The sequence below is a fragment of the Phyllopteryx taeniolatus genome, chromosome 14 (assembly GCF_024500385.1).
Source record: "Phyllopteryx taeniolatus isolate TA_2022b chromosome 14, UOR_Ptae_1.2, whole genome shotgun sequence".
Classification (NCBI taxonomy): domain Eukaryota; kingdom Metazoa; phylum Chordata; class Actinopteri; order Syngnathiformes; family Syngnathidae; genus Phyllopteryx; species Phyllopteryx taeniolatus.
In genome coordinates this window covers 4,346,288-4,369,674 of record NC_084515.1, presented here as the reverse complement: position 1 = coordinate 4,369,674, position 23,387 = coordinate 4,346,288, and the positions used below count along the sequence as shown (strand labels likewise).

Below are 23,387 nucleotides of genomic sequence, written 5' to 3'. Positions count from 1 at the left end.
TATAATAATATGGTTTTGCGTGACTCAAAGGTTTGGCAACAAGCATAGCCGCCCCTACATTTTTCAAACACATTTGTTTTCCAGTTTTTTGTGTTAAAGTAAAAAATAAAGAATTAAAATAATAAGGTTTTGCTTTTTTTATTTTTATTTTTTTATTTTAATATTGGTCGTGTTTTGGATGATCCAGTCACCAAGGAATTTGGTAGTAAGCATTGTTAGTAAAGATACATTAGCTTGTTAGCAGCCACAATTTTCTGAGACATACATTTTCCTGTGTATGTTAAATAAAAAAATTAAAATAGTTTTTCATTTTTGGATTTTTGATTGCCAATTGAAAATGGAAAGAACGAACGATACACACATTGTAAAAACAAAAAGAATTATTTTAAACTCAGAAAATACAATTCAAACTGGCACGGCCCCACTGATAAAGGTTTTGGTATTTATGGGATATCTTAATTTGAGTAACAATTTAAGACTTGTTGACACTATATTTTTTTTCCACCGAATTTTTCGATCATGGAAAAAAATGCAATGTGCGAAATTTGATGGTTAAAAAAAATATTGTTTCCACCAGCTCCGCCCCGGCGGGCACTTCGGATACCTATATCAAGCACACACACACACCACCAGTTTAAAAGGGCCGTTCATTGGTTCATTTAATCGATTCTACATTCTGTTCCGGGTTATACTCATTCGCGTCTTTGCATTTCGGAACAAGTTGCCATCCATTTGACCAATGAATATTTAAATCCCCCACATCAACTACTAAAGGTATGTCGTCGTTCGGTTTAGGTTGAGTCAAGCGTCTCATAAATCCGACGTTTTGGGCTAGACCGTTACAGCGAATGGCTAAACAAACTGTCGTGACCGTACCGCTTGTTTAAACCGTGACGTATGGTAAAGAACCTTTTTTTGTGACGTTAGACACCATTAACGTTCATGGTTGAATTTGATTGATGGACGTCTAAATCCCTTTACAGACGTCGAGGTCATGTGTGTCAACAGCTCAGCCTTCGTGTTATGTAATTTAATGCAGAAGAACGTGAAATGGTCTCGCTCACATACAGTATCAGTTCCGTTTGGCGCGTCACATGATGATATGATGAATTGTTTACAGAATTAATTTATGAATTTCGCAGGAACCTAATTACATTGGAATCATCCGTCAAGCGAATTAGAAGATTGTCTTAATATTTGCTTGATTGGGACGAGATCTAATTGTCATAATGTCATCAGAATTGTTTTCTTTTCTTTCTTTTAAAAATTTTTATTTATTATTATTATTTTTTTAAAGCTGTAATAAATGCCTGTGTATGAACCCGGTGTTGCATGTCTCAGAGCTGTGCCATAATATGGATTAATATTGTAAAAATGTGTAAAATAAATGTGCATATTAACATATACCTACTGTATACTGTTCATGTTCGGTATATTTATACCTCTCATTTTGTACTCATAAATGTCACTGCAGAATTTGACTAGCATATAATTAATATATTTACATAATTGTAAATTCACTGTAATTTCTTTTTAGTTTCAACGTGGAGTAGAGCTATTATGCATACATTATGTATATTAACAGTTTCATACACCTTATTTTGTGTGTATTGTAATTCATCATCATAAATCACTGTCAATAATATTTCCCACTTTGTACTAATTGTCCAAGTCATTAGCCTAAAAGCATAATTGCCTGTCATAATGGCAATCCGCAACTTTAAGTTAAATCGAGGAAACTTGACTCTTCTTGTTTGTTGAAATTGTTGTGTTTTTCTAGTGATACACAGATACTGGCGATACCAATATTGGTGCCGTTGCCAATACTGTAGGTCTGTACCGGTACTTGGAGTGGTAAAAATTCTAAGATACTGGTATTAAGCAGTGGTCTGTTAATGCATTAGTTCAGATGTCCTGCAAGTTTTATTTTAGAACTAAAATGATGTGTGTTATGGCCTACATTTAAGTGAAATATGTGGGAAGACTGTTTAGGGCAAATATGCAATTGGATTTAAAAAATCTCAGTAATGACAAATTATTACTATTTGAGTGAAACTCATGCCATGTTCTGGAAAAGTTTGGCAACACGTTTTCAAAACGTAATGACAAGTAATTATATTTTTCTGTTTTGATGAGAAGTCAAATATAATTACTTGTAATTGATATGAATTAGGCGGCATGGTGGCCCGACTGGTTAGAGCGTCAGCCTCACAGTTCTGAGGAGCGGGGTTCAATCCCCGGCCCCGCCTGTGTGGAGTTTGCATGTTCTCCCCGTGCCTGCGTGGGTTTTCTCCAGGCATTCCGGTTTCCTCCCACATCCCCCAAAAAAACATGCATGAATTGGAGACTCTAAATTGCCCGTAGGTGTGAATGCGAGTGCAAATGGTTGTTTGTTTGTATGTGCCCTGCGATTGGCTGGCAACCAGTTCAGGGTGTACCCTGCCTCCTGCCCGATGATAGCTGGGATAATTTGTCTTAATTTGTATCTATGTACAAATGTGTGTTTCTATTTTCTCCCACAGGCTGCATGAGTGGGCCGTCGTTCACCTCGCCCCCCGCCGAGGTGGCGGAGATGAACCGTATCCACTATGAGTTGGAGTACACGGAGGGCATCAGCCAGCGCATGCGCATCCCGGACACCCTCAAGGTGGCCGCGGAAAACCAAGATGGTTCTCTGCCACAGCAGCAACCCCTGCACACTCATTCAACGCTGATGCAGGTGCCTGAACGAATTGTCGTTACAGGTGAGCTCAGACATGAATTATACTATGCCTTTCTGTGACTCTTCCACTCTCTCAGTATCTCTATTGCTACCTGCCGCTGACACTGTAAGCTCAGTGACTCGTCATTTTCTGACTCTCTTCTTTCCACTTGCTACACAGCGGATGATGGGGATCCTCAATTCTCTTGTCCGAGAGACTTGGACCTGATTCAGTCCATTCCTACCATGGAGCTCCTGGACATGAAGGCCCCACCGCGTGTTCTCACACTCTCAGAACAACCCCTGGGCTCCCTGGAAACTGATCAAATAAGCAAGAGCAACCCCAGCCACGCAGTAAGACAAATCTGTGTGTTTTTTTTTTTTTTTAAATCCATTTAGATCACAGGTTTCATACTGAAGACCTGGAGACCAGATCCAGCCCGCCACATCATTTTATGTCATTAGCTAAAGCATCCATCCATCCATCCATTTTCGGAGCCGCTTCTCCTCACAAGGGTCGCGGGCGTGCTGGAGCCTGTCCCAGCTATCATCGGGCAGGAGGCGGGGTACACCCTGAACTGGTTGCCAGCGAATCGCAGGGCACACAAACAAACAACCATTCGCACTCACATTCACACCTACGGGCAATTTAGAATTGTCAATTAACCTAGCATGCATGTTTTTGGGATGTGGGAGGAAACCGGAGTGCCCAAAGAAAACCCACGCAGGCACGGGGAGAACATGTATACTCCACACAGACGCGGCCGGGGATTGAACCCTGGTCCTCAGAACTGTGAGGCAGACGCTCTAACCAGTCGTCCACCGTACCGCCTTAGCTAAAGCAATGTATGTCAATTTTTCTTGATAAAAAATCTGCACCAAAACTGCTGATTTTCTTGACTTTAAATTAGTGATGTTCAATACCATGAGTTTCCTTTCTGATCCGATACTGAATACTCTGTATCGGCAGATATTCAAAATGAAATGACTCGATAATGTGATCAGAACATCCCTTTTATGTATTGCCACAACTCCTTACGTTTTTCCACAAATATCGCAGACCATGTCTTGGCTGTTTGTGAAACTGAAATAGCTTCACGCATGACTCAGTTTACACTCTGCCATTGTGTACATCTGAGACTGAGTTACTCTGCTTACTGGGTAGCATGGCTTGCCGCTGTGCTTACGCATTATGCACTTTCCCTTTTTTTTTGGTCCTGTTCAGCTGTTATGTCAAGCATAGTGGAGGATCTGTATCCCTTTTATGCCAGAACAGTTTTACTGTGTCACAGTGGAAATTTAAGCTGCCGCTGTGGTTTCTTAGTATTATAATGAATATTGAGAATCAGAGTCGATCAGTCGAACAGAACAAAGTTTCTAGAGGGGAGTGAGAAAGGAAGACAAAGCACTAACTGTAAACAAGATGAGAAAAGTACATCCTTGTATATCTAGAACAATGACACAGATATGAGTGTTATATGGGGCAGTAGTGCTACACTATGTGAGGAAAGGACAGGACAAGATAGTATACGAGAAGAAGCATGCAGGACAAGGGTCGTGAACCTGGCTGTACAACTGAAGTGTAGTGGGAATGACAATGTAAATTATACGTCTATAGGATGAGAGTGTGAGTGAGGGGATACCCAAGCAATTCGCATATTCATTAGTTTTTTTGTTGCAATAAGTGAGTGGCCCCACACCAAGCGAACAAGTCCCAGGGGTGTGTGCCTGCTGACACACCCCACCCAATCAATCAAGAGGCGGGCTCGGGCCCAGGAGTCCCCCGAGAGAAGCCCGGCGGACGGGACGCGTCCCACACAGAGGGATCCAGGGCGGTCTGCCGGCCCCACCGAGGTGGCACGACAACCGGCCACCCATAGGACGTGCTGAAACCTGGTCCGACACCCGCACCCTCCCGACCCCATACCAGTCCTCCAGGAACCCCTGGATATATAGGTGTACCCAGATGTGACGAGTGAGAAAAATATTTACAGTGAGTGGTGTGAGTGTGTGCTAGGTGAGTGATAAAGAGGCATGGCTCCTGCAGGTTGGGCCAATCAGGCAGGACAACCACAGACAAAAAGGGCAGCCCCACCGCAGCGACCCCGGGATCCCCACTTTCCAGCCAGCATCCACTACCTTCCCTCGAGTGTGGGAGGTGGACACCCCCCCCCACCTGTCCCCAAACCAGGCAGGGACAAAAACCCCACAGCAGGCCCCACAGCCCGCAGGGGACCACGCAGCCCCCCGACGAGAAGAGCAAGAGCCGACCGCAGCGGGACACAAGGAACGGAAAGAAGAGGAGTAAGCAGGCCCGAGGAGCAACAGGGGGGCCCCAGCGCCCCCACCAGTAGCCACAGCGGGGGACCTAGGCGGGTGCCAGCTGGCACCGCTGCAGCACCCACGGAAGATGGGCGGGTCCACCATCACACCATCAGTGTTCCCCGGGAGGTCAATCCAGTGGTTACCCCCCCCGAGATCGGGAAAGAGTGAAGACAGTCCCGCCCCCACAGACGCTGGAACTGCAACCACAAGGTTAAGAAGAGAAGAGACCCGCTGCGTGCATGTGTCCTTTCACCATACAAATCGGTCTAAAGTGTGAGAAAGAAAAAAAAGAGACAAAGAAAAAATAAATAAATAAAAAAAACAAGTACATGAATGAATAAGAAAAAATACAGCGAATGACAAATGGAATAATAATAAAACTACAACAATCTAAGTCAAAAGTTTACTTTTACACTTACAAAATAGTCTTCTTGTCAGATGGCACACTACCCAGGCAAAGGAATCTAGATTTAGCATGGTGAGGAAGGGTGACCAGCGATCTACGTATATATGTAATTGATTTTTTCCTTCCGCTGATATTTTTTCTAACACAATATATTCTATGATGAGACTTAGCCAGTGTTTGATGTTAATAGCTTGTTTGGTTCTTTTCAGTTTAATAGAATTGTTTTCTTAGTGGTAGCTAACGAAGAGTAATGATTGTGAATATTTATTAGGGAGGTCGATTGTGCTTAAGCCGTCAAGTATGCACAATCTTGAGGAAAGTGGAATCCTTCAATTCAAAATATAAGAGAGTTTCTGTGTAACCGAAGACTAAACCTTTTTGTTCCATACCTGTATCTAGTAGTTACAGTCAGCGGACATAGAAAGGTCTTCTTCGCATTGGTAAGTGCATTGATTTAGTGCATTGATTTAGTGCATGAAATTAATTTATAAAATTTTGAGAGATTTTATTTTTTTCCTTTGTGGAAGAAGCTTCACTATTTGGTTGACACAACTCTGCCGGTTTGAGGGTGCTTTGGAGTGTTGGTATTCTTTTTATTTTTATTTTTTATTTTTTATTATTATTATTTTTTAAATTATTGCTGCTTTTAATTTATTGTGTTGAAGAAAGTTTCTGCCTGTTATTTGGAATTCTTGGAACATTTCATCACTGTTGTCCTAAAAACATTATCGTTAAATAGTTGTTGTAGGTGGTCAATTCCATGTTGTTCCCATGTGCTAAAATGAAGGGGTATATTGTTAATTTTGAAATCTGGATTATGACAGATTGGGGAGAGCATACTGGGAGCTAATTGAGATCCCATAGATTCTAAATTTTTCCACCAAGCCGTTAAGGTGGATGCGATTATTGGGTTCTTGAAGCATTTATGGCGTTGAAGATGGGAGTTTTGAGAGTTTGATGTTGTTGCAGTCTATCTGTTTAAATTCTAGCCAATTGTTGCTCCTCATTGTGGTGCATCCATTTGATGAGGTATTGTAATTGGTTAGCTAAATAATGGTGTTTAAAGTTGGGAGCATTTAGGCCTCCCTCCTGTTTACTTTTCTGAAGAGTGGATAAACTAATTCTATTTTTCCTATTTTTTTAATAAAAATATTGCGTCATAATCTAATCTAATCATTATGGACTTTTCCAAGCGAAAGAAAAAGTAGTTCCACCAACTGCGCAGCAGTTAGACAATCTCAATAGTTTAGTTACTTTCCAATGTGTTCCTCTTAACGATGTACATTACTTTGAATAACTGAAGTATCAGTGTTTGGATTTAAAAATCGATTTTGGAGCATAAGGATCTGGCATCGGAGGTAGCAATATTCTGTACTTTTGATAGCTTTGCGATGTTAACAGATACTGAATCCATACCATACCAAAACATAAGTTAAAGCAGTGGAATCAGAGAGGCCCAACATGCATCTTTGAATTCTTTGTATTTTTATTCATTCAACATATTAGGTATTGGAGGATATCGTAATTTTCTCCATTGTGGGACTCATAAAGGTTATCTTATTACATAAAAATAATACTTTATATATACCCTCTTGGAAAAAAAAGACAATCTGTTAAAAATAAAATATTTTGCGCAGCTGCTGAAATTTGCATCCCACAAAAATTGCTTCACAGAAGTTATCACAAAAACGTAGACCTGTGAAAACCAGCACATAGTACTGTCTTTTTCCCTCACTGGTTTATAATTCATAATATCCTTCGTAGAAAAGTGAAAAACTATGCTGAGTATCTGTCTAGCTGCACATAGCAACTCTGGGGGGGAAAAACTTTACTAAAAAGATGTGATATTGTACTATTTTTGATAACACTGTACTTTTTTTGGTTACCAGTACACCATGCAACCCAAACCAGTATATCCACTTTTTTGACATTTTTGTTTGGTATTGTACCATGAGATGTAAAATACTGTATGTGCCTTGGCTCAATAAAAGTTGGGAAAAACGGACCTAGATTATGTATCATTCACAGACTCATTCTCGATCTCGAAGGGAACGCAGTACCAGTGAGTTCATATCTGGTCGCCATAGCAGTCAGATTATCAGAGGTGACGTAAGGTGAGGACGTGCTTCTTTTCTATAGTGCTTGTGCCTTTTCTGCCTCTTGTTTTACTCCTAACTACTTCAAAAATCTCCCCCTCTTTACTGTTTCTCTCCACTTACCTTTCTGACAGTGTAACACCTTCACCTTCTGCCCCCCCAGTCCGCATGTGTCCCCCTCTGTGCTCCCCTGAGGACGCAAACGTCAACCTGTTCACAGCCGCGGGCTTCCTGGCTTACATCCAGTCCACCACACGCCGGGCCTACCAGCAGGTCCTTGAAGTCTTGGATGACAGTCACCGCCGGTGAATTTTCTTTTTTTTCCTTTTTTTTCCCCCTTCAATTTATTCTTGAAAATGTATTATATATCCATGCATTCTATTTTTATACTGCTTTTGCTCTTTTTTTTTTAATGCATTTGTGTTGTTTGCAAAACAGTGTTTATTTCAAAGAAGTCAACACCGGATTAACTGGGTATATCCGATTTGTCCTTTTACACTGCAGTCGCATTGGCAGATATCCGATACATTGGTGCCTTGAGATACGAGTTTAATGTTCCGTGACCACGCTTGTTTTACTCAAAACACTCATCTCAGCTCATCTGTCCCTATGGAAATGCGATTAATCCGTTCCAGCATCCCCCCCAAAAAACATCAGAATTTTTGTTTTTTAATTTAAAAAAATAACACTAAAACATTGTACCGTATTTTCACGACCATAAGGCGCACTATATTAAATGGCGCAGTCTCAGTTACGGGGTCTATTTCTGTACTTCACACATACATAAGGGACACCGTATTATTGGGCGCAGGCATGGTAAAACATACGCTAGCTTAAAACATACGGTAGCATGCATGCACGCTAAAACAATGTTTTTAAAAAGGCAGCGGGCTCAAAACTGAGTTCGGTTCTACTTTATTGAAGTATTTAACAATGTAGTCACATTATTTTTTTTTATCAATTCTCATCCACAAATCCATCGAAGTCCTCATGTTCTGTATCCGAAATGAACAGCTGGGCAAGTTCTCCAACAAACACGCCGGGTTCCCTCTCGTCATTGTCGGAGTCAGTCTCGTTGCCCTGCGGCTCCTCAGAAATGATGCCGGCTTTTACGAAAGCTCGAACAACAGTGCAAGCAGACGCGTTAGCCCAAGCATCCACAATCCATTCACAAATTGTGGCGTAACTCGCCCGGCGCTGCCTCCTAGTCTTAGTAAAACTGTGTTCGCCATCTGTCCTCCATGGCTCCCACGCCGCTCACTTCCCTTTGAACGCCCTGTTTACACGGATGTCAAGCGGTTCGTCAAGCCTCCTGGAATGATGGCATGCTCTGAGTTATTGCCCTCAGTCGACTAGTGACTGTAGAGACGCTTCTCCCAGCTGTTCTTTGCTCATTAATCCATTGCTCGAGTTGATCTTCCAACTCGGGCCACCTCGCCTTGTTTTCCACTGCGGTCAAGCCAGCCTCCACTCGTAAAGTAGCAGTCAAACCAGCCGCCCCTAATTTTGTTCATACTAAGCATTACGGTAATAGGTCGCCAACTCGCACCGAAAGCCACCTTCAAAATAAAAGCCTCCCAATAATACGGACGTCAGTGCTCTTCGGTTAAGGAATGCAACCAGCAAAGTTAATTTGAATCTTGAGATACATTAAAAAATGTAGTTTATTTGATATCTTGGGAAAAATGAATTGTAAATGGACTGCACTTATTTGCTCCCAGTGGGCCTGGCAGTGCCTTGCATCGCAGCAGTCGCCCATTGGTTTATGAATGTGTGTGTGAATGTGAGGCTTTGTAAAGCGCTTTGGGCACTGTGATGGTGTAGATAAAGTGCTATATAAGTGCAGTCCAGTTACCATTTATTTTTCATAAAATATCAAATAAACTACATTTTTTAATCCAGGGCATAGATAGACAGACAACCATTCACACTGACATCCACACCTACAGACAATTTAGTCTTCAATTAACTTTCACCATTCATGTTTTTGGAACGTGGGAGGAAACCGGAGTACCTGGAGAAAACGCGTAGGCACGGGAAGAACATGCAAACTCCACACAGCCGGGCCCGGGGATTGGTCGCGGGCGTGCTGGAGCCTATCCCAGCTATCATCAGGCAGGAGGCAGGGTACACCCTGAACTGGTTGCCAGCCAATCGCAGGGCACAAACAAACAAACAACCATTCGCACTCACATTCACACCTACGGGCAATTTAGAGTCTCCAATCCATGCATGTTTTTGGGATGTGGGAGGAAACCGGAGTGCCCGGAGAAAACCCATGCAGGCACGGGGAGAACATGCAAACTCCACACAGGCGGCCCCGGGGATTGAACCCTGCTCCTCAGAACTGTGAGGCTGACGCTCTAACCAGTCGTCCACTGTGCCTCTTTTTATTTTTTATTTTTTTTAAATTGTTCACTAACTGCTGCTTGTTATGAAGGGAGTTGAGCTTGCTGCCAACATATAGCGCTCATATCTCCAATTTTTGCTTGCAAGTCAAAGCAAAAAAAAAAAAAAAAAAAAAAGCCGATCGACTGCTCGTGTCCCAAGGCTTTTAATTCGACTCACTCAGATCTCAAGTCGCCACTGTACATCGTAATATCTGAGTCCATGTGTCTTTTTTTTCTTTAGGCTGGCGTGATGCATATTCCCAATTGTGCCAATTAAATGTCACTTTCAATGTCTCAGCCGCAATATAGAGAAGAAACCTCACTCTGGCATTACAACCTCAAATTAATTCCAACTAATTCTTAATTTCAATGTGTTTTACGTGGATTTGTTATTAGAGAGTGTCTTTCATACTTGTCATCACTGTACATCGCACAGGACACACCTGGACCTTGCCTTGGAAATGAACCCAGATGAGTCTGGCTTAGTGGACGCTTCCTCATTACGACGACAAGTATGTTCACATGACTCCAACATGTTATACATGTAATGTCCCTAATATATTGAACACTGCTCACAAAAACTTAGGGATATTGGGCTTTCGTTTGTACTTTCAGGATGAAACTAAAATGCACTAAAACTTTATTTTACTTTCTATAAACTTTTGAATGTAAAGAAAATGTTATTGTGCATTTTAGGTTAATTTTAGTCCCATCCTGAATGTACTTTTTGTGAGTTATTGGTCACTCACTGTATTATTGTTTATTATGTTGAGATGAATAATGAAAAATGATAGGATCCGGTCCCATTGCCAGGTGCATGCCAGTAAGAAAATACATTTTTATGTGTGTGATCTTTCAGATTGTGAAGCTTAACCGCCGTCTGCAGATGCTGGAGGAAGAAAACAAGGAACGCTCCAAGCGAGAAATGGTCCTGTATTCTGCTACGGTTGCATTCTGGCTTATTAATACCTGGGTTTGGTTCCGCCGCTAAAAAAATAAATAAATAAAAAAGAAAATTATGGGGGAGAAAAAAAAGAGAGCATCTCCTAAAACACATGGAGCCAAAGCAATGTTTTGGTACTGACAAATTAGGGATTCTTTTCTAACATCTAGAAAACTGCTGGAATCAACTGCATTTTCAGTGTCATCCATCGCATGCTTTTATGGGAAATGATTGAAATTCAGGTTTCAAAATCTACACTGTATACAGCACTGTTTTAGATCATACGTACTGTGCGACACCTTTGCTGCTTTTGCAGTGCATTTTATTGTTAATATTATTTTTCAAGCGGTAAAGTGTGGTTATGTTGCTCATAACCAAGAAAAAATATTTGGATCTATTTTGCCCACTGATACTTGTTTAGTAGGTGTATTGTATGTTACCTTTTTTTTTTTCATGTCTTTTATGCTGTGCAGCCAAATACTTTTTTTTTTTTTTTTTTTTTGGAACTAATCATTAAATGAGAAACAAGATAATATTTTACTTTGGCAACAATTGCTTTGGGAACCCAGTCCAGAGTTGGAGCTGCAGTAAATAAATATTCTTAGTGTCAAAGTATAATGGAAAAAAAAATGTAAAGAGGCCATAAGATTTATGCTGAATGTTCATTGTGTTCTGTTTCACCAAAACATCGATGTACAGTAGTGAAATGCGGCATTGTCAAACTATTGCTCTTTTTTTTTCTTTCTTTTACTACTTTATGAGTTACATAACCTGTATGTGGATGTAATGTAAATTTTCTACACGAGCTTTCCATGTTTTGACCTCGCTTCATCACACATTTTCCCCAGAAGATGAATAGAAGTTACCTTTTCCCCCTATCCAGTCTTTGAGCTGTTGTTTCTGTAGCAGTGCATTATAGATGTTTATGTAAAATCTAGATGTCAGGATATTTAATTCTATATAGAGTTGACGCTGAGGGTATATATATTGTTTTCTTATCTGTGTGTCTTTGATGTTTTATTTGAATTGAAAAATCAATACATTTGTTGTTGATAAATTGCTGTAATGAAATTCTCCATGACTTTTATTTTGTGCAACGCTTCCTCCTACTGTTTAAAGTAAGCATTACGAGGAGGCGACTCCAGAACTTCCTGTGTACCAAGCGTACTCGGGTGACGACACTTAATTAAGAGCAGCGCCCATACAAATATTAATCTACAAATATTTGATTTTCCGTTATAGGGTTAGACTACGGTGCGTTACAATTTACGTGCGAATTTGGGTTACGTCGCCGCTTTAGGACCAAAACTACGTCGTTCAACGAGGACTGAAACCTGTATTCACTCGGATTTTAGACAAATAAAAGTGGTTAAAAAAACAGCTCAAACAAAATTTGACCCTTATTTGTTGAATAAAATAAAAATGAAAAATGTTCCTGGCAATACCAGAAGTGACGTCACTGCGTAGGTTTGTTGTTAAAGGTACGGATAGGGTTGCGATGGGGATCACTAAACTAGCAGATTTGATCCGATTTGAAGCTCCCGGGGCGATTTCTCACAAAGATGTCAGTGACTACACAGGTAAACAGTCACCTCTGACTTTCTAGCACTGCATCGTTTTTCTTTGCCACGATTTCGCCGTTGTTGTGAGCAACAAGGCTAACTTGATGACGACCTCGCTGTGTTTACGTTGCAGACAGTGTAGCACCTCGGTGAAGTTAATCTCTGGTACCTTTCTGTAATCATTCGTATTACATATTTTTTTTTCAAAAAAAATAATGAAAAACTAACACACTCTTCCTGCTCCAGATGTTTACACAACATGCATTCTTAGGCTCCAATAAATGAATGGGCCAATAGTTCAATTAGGATTGGTATTTAAGCAGTACTCTTCATCGTGCTCTTCACATTTTGAAATCATGAGACAAAGATGACGCCTAACAATTCATCAACAGTGCCTCGCCATTGCGAGGTATGCTGCAACAGCGACAGAAGGACTGGAAGAGTCACAGTAAACCATAGAAGTGGGCTTTCTTGGACATTTTCATGAATTTGAACACCTGTTGTGAATTTTTATTTTCCGCTCTATGTTAGAGAACAGCATGTTTTGCAAAAAGTACTGAAACATGAAGGTTATTCTAAAGGTTAGAGAGGGTCAAATTAAGTAGACCTGTAAAGCTTGTAGTGCATCTTAGGTCCAGCCTGAAATTTCACCCGAAAGCCCAATATCACAAACTTTCTGTGAGTAGTGTATATATACCATAGGAAAATTAGTAGTGCGGGGGGGGGGGGGGGGGGGGTGATTCATGTTGTTGATTGGACACCAGGAACACTATCATGCTGGACTTGTTATTTCATCAAAATATGTAATGACATCAGTGTGGGTTTGTTGTCATTTGTGTTGTCCTCATATGTGGTCAAGGATGACACAGTTGCTGATGCCTTTCATTCACTTTATTCCCACAAGTAGTAAGGGAACACATCGACTCTCCAACTTGAGCCAGCGTTCAAGCTTAAATGTCCCTTTGAACTTTCATCTTTGATGTGATGTCACAACCGGCAATCACCAGACCCGCCCTTAATGGCCCATACTCAGAGCCAGAGATATACAGTATTCAATATTAATTTCTGCAGTACAATGTAGTCAAGCTGCAGCTATTGAATACTTTTAGTATCAATTATTATTTCTATTCCATCTATTAATTGAATAATTGGTTAACAAATTATGTTGCATTAAAGTTGATTGTGAAATCAGTTTTTCCCGATTATTGTTTGTTCAGCGATTATTGTTTATTTGGTATTTTTTTAATGGTGAAACAAAACCAAATAGACAATATTAAGCAATATCATTCAAGAGGGAGTGATGTACTCATCAGCCTTTTTGAAAAGTGAGAGCTACTTCTTGGGTAATGCGAAGGGCTATCAATTACTCAATTACAACTTATTCATACTACAGCTGCAGATAATTACTATTTTTGCAATAGAATAAAGTGACTCATTTTTTCCATGAATTGGTTATGATTCAGTCACTAGTTTAGCCTGTAATATGTCAGAAGATAGGCATGTTGATTAGTTTTTTTCCAAAGTAAAAGCAGATGTTTGCAAACATCGTATTTTGATTAAACACATATCAGTCTGCCTAAATGGAGGACTACAGAAATCAGAGAATATTTACTGTTGAGAGTCTAAAATCAGAGCATTAGGACCTCTTTGAAAGAAAAAAATGGGTCTAAATGATTAATCTGTTATCAAAATAATTATCAATTAATTTGATAATCTATTAGTTGTCGATTAATCAATTAATTATTGGATATCTACAGTGTTAAGTTTTATTAGTTAATGCTGTTGAGCTTTTTTTTACTCTAAAGGCAAGGTCATTGCCTTGGATACATCAATCGTGATGAACCAGTTCCGTGCCGCAACACCGTCACTGAAGTAAGTAACTTGAAATACTATATGTTGCAAACTGGAAGGACACTCTGATTGAACATGTTCTTGTTCCAGTTTAATCCGAAAGCATTACAGTACAGGATATAGTTGGCTGTATGTCTGTGTCTGCAGCCCATTGACTGGCCTCTTCTTTCGCACTCTGACTTTCCTGGAACATGACATAAAGCCCGTGTTTGTGTTTGATGGAAGACCTCCCGGAGAAAAGATTGCTGCTGTAAGTTACACACCGAAGACTACATGTTGTCATTCAAGTTGAAAATTAAGTTTTGCAGATGAACTATTAGAGGCTACTCAAAATATTTATGTAAAAGGTCATAACGCTGGCCCAGCATGCATGTGAATTGATACTGTGAGACAGTGGACAACTGTTGTTTGATCTCTTCATGTTTTTCTGGCAGCTTCAGAAACGAGCCGAGGCAGCAGGTTGGCGCTCCGCCAACCATTTGGGCACAGGTACAAAATACAGCTTTACGAGAATATACACAGAAGCAGTTGAACAAAATTTATGACCTTAATTCTGATATTAGTTACATGAAACTGTATTAATTTATTCTCAACAGTCTGTTGTCTTCATTTTGTCATGTTTCCCTTGGCTGCACTGCTTCCAGTAGGTGTATGTGGACAATAGATTATTATTATTGTTTTTTTTTTGTCCAATCAGATTCAGCCTCTATGTGTTGCCATGTCTATGTAATCTGCCCAGGATGTTCAGAATCATATTGACCAATGTAATTTAAGATATGTTGCAGAGTTGACTGTTTCTTTAACTAATCAGATTACAAATTTATCCTCACAATCACAGGGCCAGCAAACTGGCTCTTGATGATGCCAGCATTTTTCCGTCTTCTGATTGGTTGGTCAGAAAAAAACTGTGCCACTAGCAAAACACGCCTGTAGTGATTTGCACAAATTAATACATTTAATAATCAGTATCTTTAGTTAGTATTATGTATTTTGTTTGAATTTTTATTTTTTCTTTCATGTTATTAGATTAGCATTTTTATATAGTATTGACAGTTTTTATAATCCTGACATGATAGTGGTGGTATAAGAGGTAAATTTAATCAGGTAAGTCCTCACTGAAGGCCCAGGTACCAAATGCACGGTCTGCCATTGGAATGTACCCTCGAAGTGTGATGTTGATTTTGTTAGCCTCATAGCACAATTGCCTAAGTCATTTTTGAAAGCTTTTTGAAAACAAGTAAAACCAACTAATTCAACAAACAAGAAGAATTCAGTTGCCTCGATTCAACCTTTGCTTATTGCAATTACCTCGATGACTGTAAATCTACACAGACATAAAGAAAAAAAACATTATTAGCAAGCACATCAGTGTTTTTCAATTGATATTTTGACTAAGTTAAAAATGACTTAAGCAATTATGCTATCAGGCTAACGATTTGTATCTTCTCAAGCGGCATATTTGTCCTTCATCCAGCATCACTCCAAACAAAAGACAGTTTCCATCTCCTGAAGCTTCTGGGTGTACCTGTGATCCAAGTATGACCTTCATAATAGTTAAATGTTATTTTCCCTTGACTCTGTCACTTTTGACAGTTTTTTTTCTTTCTCTCTTCTTGTTCCAGGCTCCAGGAGACGCTGAGGCCCTTTGTGCTTGGCTGGTGAGAGAGAGGACTGCAGAAGCTGTGGCATCAGAGGACATGGACACGTTGCCATTTGGGGCTCATGTTCTGATTCGCCAGCTAAATGCCAAGAAAGACAGGTAAAGAATGACGGGCAGCATGCTCTTTAAAGTAGTCTTCATATTGTTATCAACTCTCTGTGGTTTTCATTACAGTCGTAAGCATTTTTGTAATAAACCACAAACATTTTTTACATTTTTGTTATATAACATTGCCACTAATACAAAATTAAGCAGTGTGTCTCAATTTCTGTCACTATGGGATCACTGTAAGATAAAGTGGAAGCAGCAACATTTTAAAGCTGCAGAACAGCTTCCAAAAAAAAAAAAAAAAAAGAGTCTTTGCTTTCTTTCAGGGTCATACTATTACTATAGTGTGCTTACCATCAATGCTTTTCTCATTTACAGTGACATAGTGGAATATTCTTTACCCATGTTGTTGGAGAAGCTCCAACTAACTCACAAAGAGGTAACGGATTACAGTGGTACTGTGACTTATGACTGCCACAATTTATGAGTTTTTGAGTTACAAGTATTGGTCATTTTATATTCTGCGAATCAAAATTTTAGTTATGAGCAAGCCTCAGATACTATATGCCACCACGCGAGGGAAGTGAAAACAAAATGGAGCGATGAAGGTACTGCAATGCCCTCGCATGTGGGCAAGGAGAGCCACAGTCATGGATGTACTTTCATCTGAACACACATACCGTATTTTCACGACCATAGGGCGCACCATATTAAATGGCGCAGTCTCAGTTACGGGGTATATTTCTGTATTTAACACATACATAAGGCGCACCGAATTATTGGGCGCAGGCATGGTAAAACATACGCTAGCTTAAAACATACGGTAGCATGGATGCACGCTAAAACAATGTTTTAAAAAGGCAGCAGGAGCAAAACTGAGTTCGGTTGTACTTTATTGAAGTATTTAACAATGTACTCACGTTATTTTTTGATCAATCCTCATCCACAAATCCATCAAAGTCCTCATCTTCTGTATCCGAAATGAACAGCTGGGCAAGTTCTCAATCAAACACGGCAGCTTCGAGACAGTCTCGTTGCCGTGCGAAAGCTCGAACAACAGTGCAAGCAGACACGTTAACCCAAGCATCCACAATCCATTCACAAATCGTGGCGTAACTCGTCCGGCGCTGCCTCCTAGTCTTAGTAAAGCTGTGTTCGCCATCTGTCATCCATGGCTCCCACGCCGCTCACTTCACTTTGAACGCCTTGTTTACACGGTTGTCCAGCAGTTCGTCAAGCCTCCCGGAATGATGGCACGTCATTATTGCACTCAGTCGAATGGTGACTGTAGAGACGCTTCTCCCGGCTGTTCTTTGCTCATTAATCCATTGCTCGAGGTGATCTTCCAACTCCGGCCACCTCGCCTTGTTTCCGCGTTTTGTTTTTCTTTTTTTTCCGCGGAAACTCAGCTTCGTCTTCTTGACTTGGCGAAGCTCGTTTTCCTGCTTCCTCCACTTGCAAACCATGGATTCGTTGATCTTGAATTCTCTCGCGGCTGCTCGATTCCCATGTTCCTCAGCGTAACTGATAGCTTTCAGTTTAAACTGTGCTTTGTAAGCGTGTCTCTTCGTAGGTGACATTTTCGGGAGTCCCACAGCCAAACCGATGTTGTTTTGCACAATGCCCACCCCGGAAATGCTCCCAGTCAGTCAAGCGGTAAAAAAAAAAAAATAATACACCCCGGCGCTCTATCCCTACTGGGGGCGTGACTTTAGCGTCCTACTTCACGCACCCTTCCCCTGTCCTCAGCCACGTCCGCTTTTCCTCTGTGTAGCGTGTCGGCAGGAAATGCTAAAAAATAAAATAAATAAATAAATAAAAAACGAATAAAAAAAGCCAAGTGGAGCGCTCATCACACAACAACATTTATAGATGTTGGAACTCGGTGCACACATAAGGCGTGTCGCATTATAAGGCGCCCCGTCCATTTTGGAGAAAATTTAAGACCTTTAAGTGCGCCTTATGGTCGTGAAAATACGGTCTATGAAATGAGCACACTTGCAAAGGAGCTGCTGTTGGCCACAACTCACACCCAGATGCTCACACGCAGACGAACAGACTCTAGATCCAGAGGTCACTCACTAAGCCACTCCCCTAAAAGGCACACATCCAACATCCAACACACACACTTAATAAAACCAGATTATATATTTTTATTGGCTTTAATTATGTTTTTACAATACAGTGCTTGTGTTTCTTTTTAAAAACGGAACAAAATAATTGTGCTGGAATGAATAAATTGCATTTCAGTTCATTTCAATTGGAAACATGTATTTGATATAGCTGTAGGAGTAAATTTAGTTGAATGAATACCACTGTATTTAGATTCCTATTTTGTTGAGGTTTTAAGGCACTGCTTAATATTTATCATGTGCTTCTTTCCCTCGCCCATCCCAGTTTGTTGACCTGTGTATCTTGCTGGGATGCGACTACTGTGATAAGATCGCAGGGTTCGGTCCAAAGAGAGCTCTGAGACTCATCCAGAAGTACCGCACCATTGAAAATGTCGTTTTGCATATCAACAAACAGGTGCGACATTGTCAACCAAGCTACACTTTGTGAGTTCTTTTTAAGATGTTGATACCTTGCTGCACCGCAGACCTATCCAGTGCCAAATAACTGGAAATACAAAGAGGCACGAAAGTTATTTTTGGATGCAACACACACAGAAATACCAGAGTTGATATGGACTGAGCCAGATGAAGAAGCTTTGGTTGGGTTCTTCTGCCGCACCACATATGTCAAGTACATATCCATTGTGGTATTTTGCATGTGATTCTCTCCCTTTTTCAAGACTAGTTACTTGATGTCTTTTTTCATGATTTTAGGGAGGAAAGAATCCGTCATCGCATGGAGAGATTCCGACAGATTCGGGAGAGTAAGCGAAAGCAAAGGGAAACGGAGATCACAGCAGGACACAGCAGGCAAACTCGGATGGATGACTTTTTCAGAGTTCTTAGAAAGCGGGAGCAGGTGAAACTTATGATTACTTTATTACTTATTAAAATTTATTATTGAAGGAAGAAAAAGCTATGATTCAATTTAAATAAATCATGACTTGAAGACTTTCATAGAGCAGGGAAAATAGAGGATCGATTGAAGAAACGATACATACCAATTCTACCATTATAAATCATTTTGATGGTTCAAAATTCTGTAAAATTATACAGTAAACCACCAGCTTTATTGGGGGCACACTATGCTCTGTTATTTGCTGAAAATTCACCTACTGTTCTGTCTTGAGATCAATTTTTTTTTCCTTGATCACACTCTTAACTTAAAACACTTGTATCTCAAATCATCTTTCCCCATTGAAATTAGTTGAAATACAATAAATCCCTTCCAGCCTCCCCCAAAAAGCAACAAAAATATAAGTTTTTGAATTAGAAAATAACGCTCTATGATTTTGTACTTCATAAGAACATACAATAATGACATAAACAGAATGTAAAGAATTGAACAGTTTTTGCCAGATCTTTTTGCTTAAATTCAATGGATATTGTCCTGCTCCTTCAGTTGTGCACACCATGGCCATCTGGGGGCAGCATAATACAGACATACAGATATACAGGGTGATTGAAAAGTAACTCCCTATTTTAAAATACTTATAATTTATTCATATGTTGTAATATCCACCCATCCATTTTCTTTACCGCTTCTCCTCAGTAGGGTTGCGGGCGTGCTGGAGCCTATCCTGGCTATCATCGGGCGGGAGGCGGGGCTACACCCTGAACTGGTCGCCAGCCAATTGCAGGGCACATAGAAACAAACAACCATTCACACCTATGGGCAATTTAGAGTCTTCAATGAACCTGGCACGCATGTTTTTGGGCTGTGGGAGGTAATATTTTCACAATTTTTTTTTGTGTATGAGTGGCCAGGCAGAAGTCCTGACTTAACACCCTATGACTTTTTTCTGTGGGGTTGGTTAAAGAAGCAAGTCTATTCTACCAAACCAATGACTTTGGAAGAACTTGAAGTGCGAGAGTTCCTTGTGAAATCAGTTAATCCGGTTCCCAGGCGGCTTGAGAAACTGGTGCCTAATGCTGGCGCCCATATCGAATTTTAAATAAAACTCCATGCAATACACTTTCTTCTCATGTTCATTTCTTGTAAGAATTATAGTTCATAAGTACTTAAAAATAGAGAGTTCCTTTTCAATCACCCTGTACATGGAGATGTTGGTCACAACTCATTTAGAAGCAGTAATATTAGTCTTTTTTTCGCAGAGGATACAGAATATATGCATATATTATCTGTCTACATGTGTTGTTCCACCGTTTGTGTTGAAATAGCCGTTGATCAAAGGGTTATGACACCGTGACACCAATGGTATTTGTTAGTCTATGGCGTTTTGCATTGTTTGTTAGCATTAAGCTAAACGGACTTGCCTAAGATAAAGCTATGTGATTGTTTTAAATACACAACGTGCAATTCGCTTTGTTTTATGTGTAGTTTGAAAGTAAACTAAACTGGGAGAGGCAGTAAACCGCTTGAAGCCTCTTTTTGAAGAATTGTTCACAATCTGCTAAACTGCTGCTTGTTTTAAGTTCAGTTGTGTTCACTGCCACCATACAGTGCTCGTATCTCAAATTCTTGCTTGCAAATCAAAGCAGAAAATCGGCCAAACGATGGCTTGTATCTAAAAAAAACTCACTCACTTGCATCTCAAGGCACCACTGTATTTGCTGTTTTGTGCTCAGGCTAAATCCTTGTCTTGTAGAAAAATATAAATATTGCTTTGGCACCAACTTGTGGCCAATGACCTTTGTTGAAGTGAGAGAAGGAGCTTTATTTAGTCAGACCATAGCTTTGTCTAATAAAAAAAAAGTGCTTTGCCGCCATCTTGTGGCCTCTATAGACAATTAAAAACCTTTTGGGGTGGGCATCAATTACTCATGTATTGTTGCTATTCATGGCAGAGTCCGGTCCCAGTCACAGTCATAATATATTTGTATATCATTAGCTTAATAGCATCGTTGCCTAAGTCAGACTTTTTTCGAAAAACAAAACACAATAATTTCAACAAACAAGAAGAATCCAGTAGCTTCAATTCAACCTTTGCTGATTCCAATGATCTGGATGAACGAGATTCTACACAGACATAAAGAAAAAAACAACACAATTTTAAGCAACACATCATTATTATTATTCATTTTGTGACAGTAAATCAACAATGACTTGAGGCAATTATTCTATTGGGCTAATGATATGCTATATATATATATATATATATGCACTGTATTTGTTTTTTGTTTTTTTTAATGTACTTTTTTCCAGTTCTTCTACATTTCGACACATGAATTTAGATCCAAATTACACAACAAAAATGTTGTCTTACTGCTACTTTGAAATAGAAGCAGAAAGTCATTTACTGTAATTCAGTTTAAAAAATTGTGCAATAATAGGTTTGACCTGACAATTATTCACTCTTTCCTCTTCCAGCCTGTTGAAGCTGGGGACTGTGGAAGCAGCAACAGAAAGAAACCCAAATTGAAATGACACCATCAAACATGGATGGAAGTTGGTTGTACATCTGTATTCTTTTACAGAACTCTCACAATCATGTGTAACCCATTTAGTTTTTTTATGCAAACAAAATTTGTGAAACATTTTTTCCAATGTACACATTATTTTCAGTGTTTTTTGTTTTTGTTTTTTTTTATCCCTTGCAAGGCAACCATTTAACCTTTTTAATTATTACTATTGTTGTCATGCTCTTTGAAATACTTTCTAACAGCTGTTGATTATGTAGGTAAAAAATAATCATTTCGAAAACCTGTGAATTGAGGGTTCTTGTTCTGCGTGTGATCAGCTTTCTTGTCTGAGTGCTAAAATGCCATTCACAATGAATATCATTAAGTCCAGCATAATCAAGAAAGACAGAGCAAACAGTGGGTCGCTATGAAAGAGGCCAGTGTGATCTCTGTCAGGGTTGCTTCCACCAAGCCCAAAAGAGACAGGGGATGTCTCATCACAAGGTATTCAAGTAGCACCTGTTGTGAAATCTGTGCCAAGGCGCAGACCACAGACTTGAATTATGCTGGTGGATTTTTGAAAAAGACTATAACTGAGATGTGTAAAAGAAAATGTGTTTTGTAAATACTCATTTAGCTGGATTAAACATTGTTTAAATACTGTCAATAAAATGAAAACAGCATTTAAACAATTTCTGAGTATTTGTATGTGACTGAGTAAAGTAGTGAAATGCAGTGATTCACAATCATGTTCCGCGAGATCAAGGTGTGCTAGATAAAATTATCCAATTTCACTTAATTGGCCTCAAAGAGGCAGCACGGTGGACAACTGGTTAGAGCTTCTGCCTCTCAGTTCTGAGGACCGGGGTTCAATTCCCAGCACCGCCTGTGTGTTCTCCCCATGCCTGCGTGGGTTTTCTACAGGCACTCCGGTTTCCTCCCACATCCCAAAAACATGCATGCTAGGTTAATTGAAGACTCTAAATTGCCCGTAGGTGTGAACGTGTGTGCGAATGGTTGTTTGTTTATGTGTGCCCTGCGATTGGCTGGCAACCAGTTCAGGGTGTACCTTGCCTCCTGCCTGATGGTAGCTGGGATAGGCTCCAGCACTCCCGTGACCCTTGTGAGGATAAGCGGCTCAGAAAATGGATGGATGGATGGATGGTCTCAAAGAAATATCACTCATTTACCACAAAAAAAATATTTTTGTTCATCTATTTATGCCAGCAACGTATAGTGACAGGCGGAACAATTAAATGTTCTTCCACGAGATGGCAGAATGTGCATCCATCCATCCACCCATTTTCTGTACCGCCTATCCTCACAAGGGTCATGGGCGTGCTGCAGCCTATCCCAGCTATCTTTGGGTGGGCGGCGTACACCCTGTACTGGTCACCAGCCAATCGCAGGGAAACATATAAACAAATAACCATGCACACTCACATTCACACTTACAGGCAATTTAGAGCCTTCAATTAACCTACCATGCATGTTTTTGGGATGTGGGAGGAAACCGGAGTGCCCGGAGAAAACCTATGTAGGCACGGGGAGAACAGGCAAACTCCACACAGGCAAGGCCCAGATTTGAACCCCGGTCACCAGAACTGTGAGGCAGATGTGCTAACCAGTTTCCACCTGTTGCCCTTTGTAAACACAACAATTGCTTAAGTGTTCAACTAAACAGGCCTACAGACCCTATCCAAAACAATTGAATATCATGGAAATGTTTTTTCATTTCCATAATTCCATTCAAAAAGTTAAAATTTCATAGATTATATATTCAGGGTCCACAATTTAAACAGGCGTCCAAACTGTCTCGATTTATTTGTTTATTTTTACATAATTTGGTTCAATTGTCTCAGTTTGGTTCAATATGGGGAAGACTGCAGACTTGACAACAGGCCAGAAGACCATCATTGATACTCTCC

At 40.1% G+C, this 23,387-nt stretch overlaps 2 protein-coding genes across 2 annotated transcripts; both read left to right on the top strand.

The window, feature by feature from the left end:
* Nucleotides 1-615: 615 nt before the first annotated feature.
* Nucleotides 616-12,121, top strand: LOC133488670 (mitochondrial fission factor homolog A-like). The gene is made up of 7 exons (XM_061796824.1): nt 616-774; nt 2,523-2,744; nt 2,883-3,055; nt 7,461-7,546; nt 7,663-7,833; nt 10,355-10,430; nt 10,778-12,121. The coding sequence occupies exons 2-7, from the start codon at nt 2,528-2,530 to the stop codon at nt 10,907-10,909; spliced, it is 855 nt and encodes a 284-aa protein (XP_061652808.1). The 5' UTR covers nt 616-774; nt 2,523-2,527; the 3' UTR covers nt 10,910-12,121.
* A 177-nt stretch (nt 12,122-12,298) lies between these two features.
* On the top strand, nt 12,299-22,153 carry zgc:110269 (probable flap endonuclease 1 homolog). Its single transcript, XM_061796823.1, has 11 exons — nt 12,299-12,441; nt 14,229-14,295; nt 14,422-14,524; nt 14,709-14,763; nt 15,749-15,810; nt 15,897-16,033; nt 16,361-16,421; nt 18,380-18,511; nt 18,582-18,727; nt 18,811-18,955; nt 21,428-22,153. Exons 1-11 carry the CDS (start codon nt 12,360-12,362, stop codon nt 21,482-21,484), a joined length of 1,047 nt encoding a protein of 348 aa, XP_061652807.1. The 5' UTR covers nt 12,299-12,359; the 3' UTR covers nt 21,485-22,153.
* The last annotated feature ends 1,234 nt before the right edge of the window (nt 22,154-23,387 follow it).

What these genes read in the sequence shown, in the direction of transcription:
- zgc:110269 (XM_061796823.1), top strand. Translation starts at nt 12,360, where the DNA reads ATGGGGATCACTAAACTAGCAGATTTGATCCGATTTGAAGCTCCCGGG. An exon ending in TCCAACTAACTCACAAAGAG is followed by an intron (nt 16,422 to 18,379) that starts GTAACGGATTAC and finishes CGCCCATCCCAG; the next exon opens with TTTGTTGACCTGTGTATCTT. An exon ending in TGCCGCACCACATATGTCAA is followed by an intron (nt 18,728 to 18,810) that starts GTACATATCCAT and finishes TCATGATTTTAG; the next exon opens with GGAGGAAAGAATCCGTCATC.
- LOC133488670 (XM_061796824.1), top strand. Translation starts at nt 2,528, where the DNA reads ATGAGTGGGCCGTCGTTCACCTCGCCCCCCGCCGAGGTGGCGGAGATG. An exon ending in TGAACGAATTGTCGTTACAG is followed by an intron (nt 2,745 to 2,882) that starts GTGAGCTCAGAC and finishes CTTGCTACACAG; the next exon opens with CGGATGATGGGGATCCTCAA. An exon ending in TTGGATGACAGTCACCGCCG is followed by an intron (nt 7,834 to 10,354) that starts GTGAATTTTCTT and finishes TACATCGCACAG; the next exon opens with GACACACCTGGACCTTGCCT.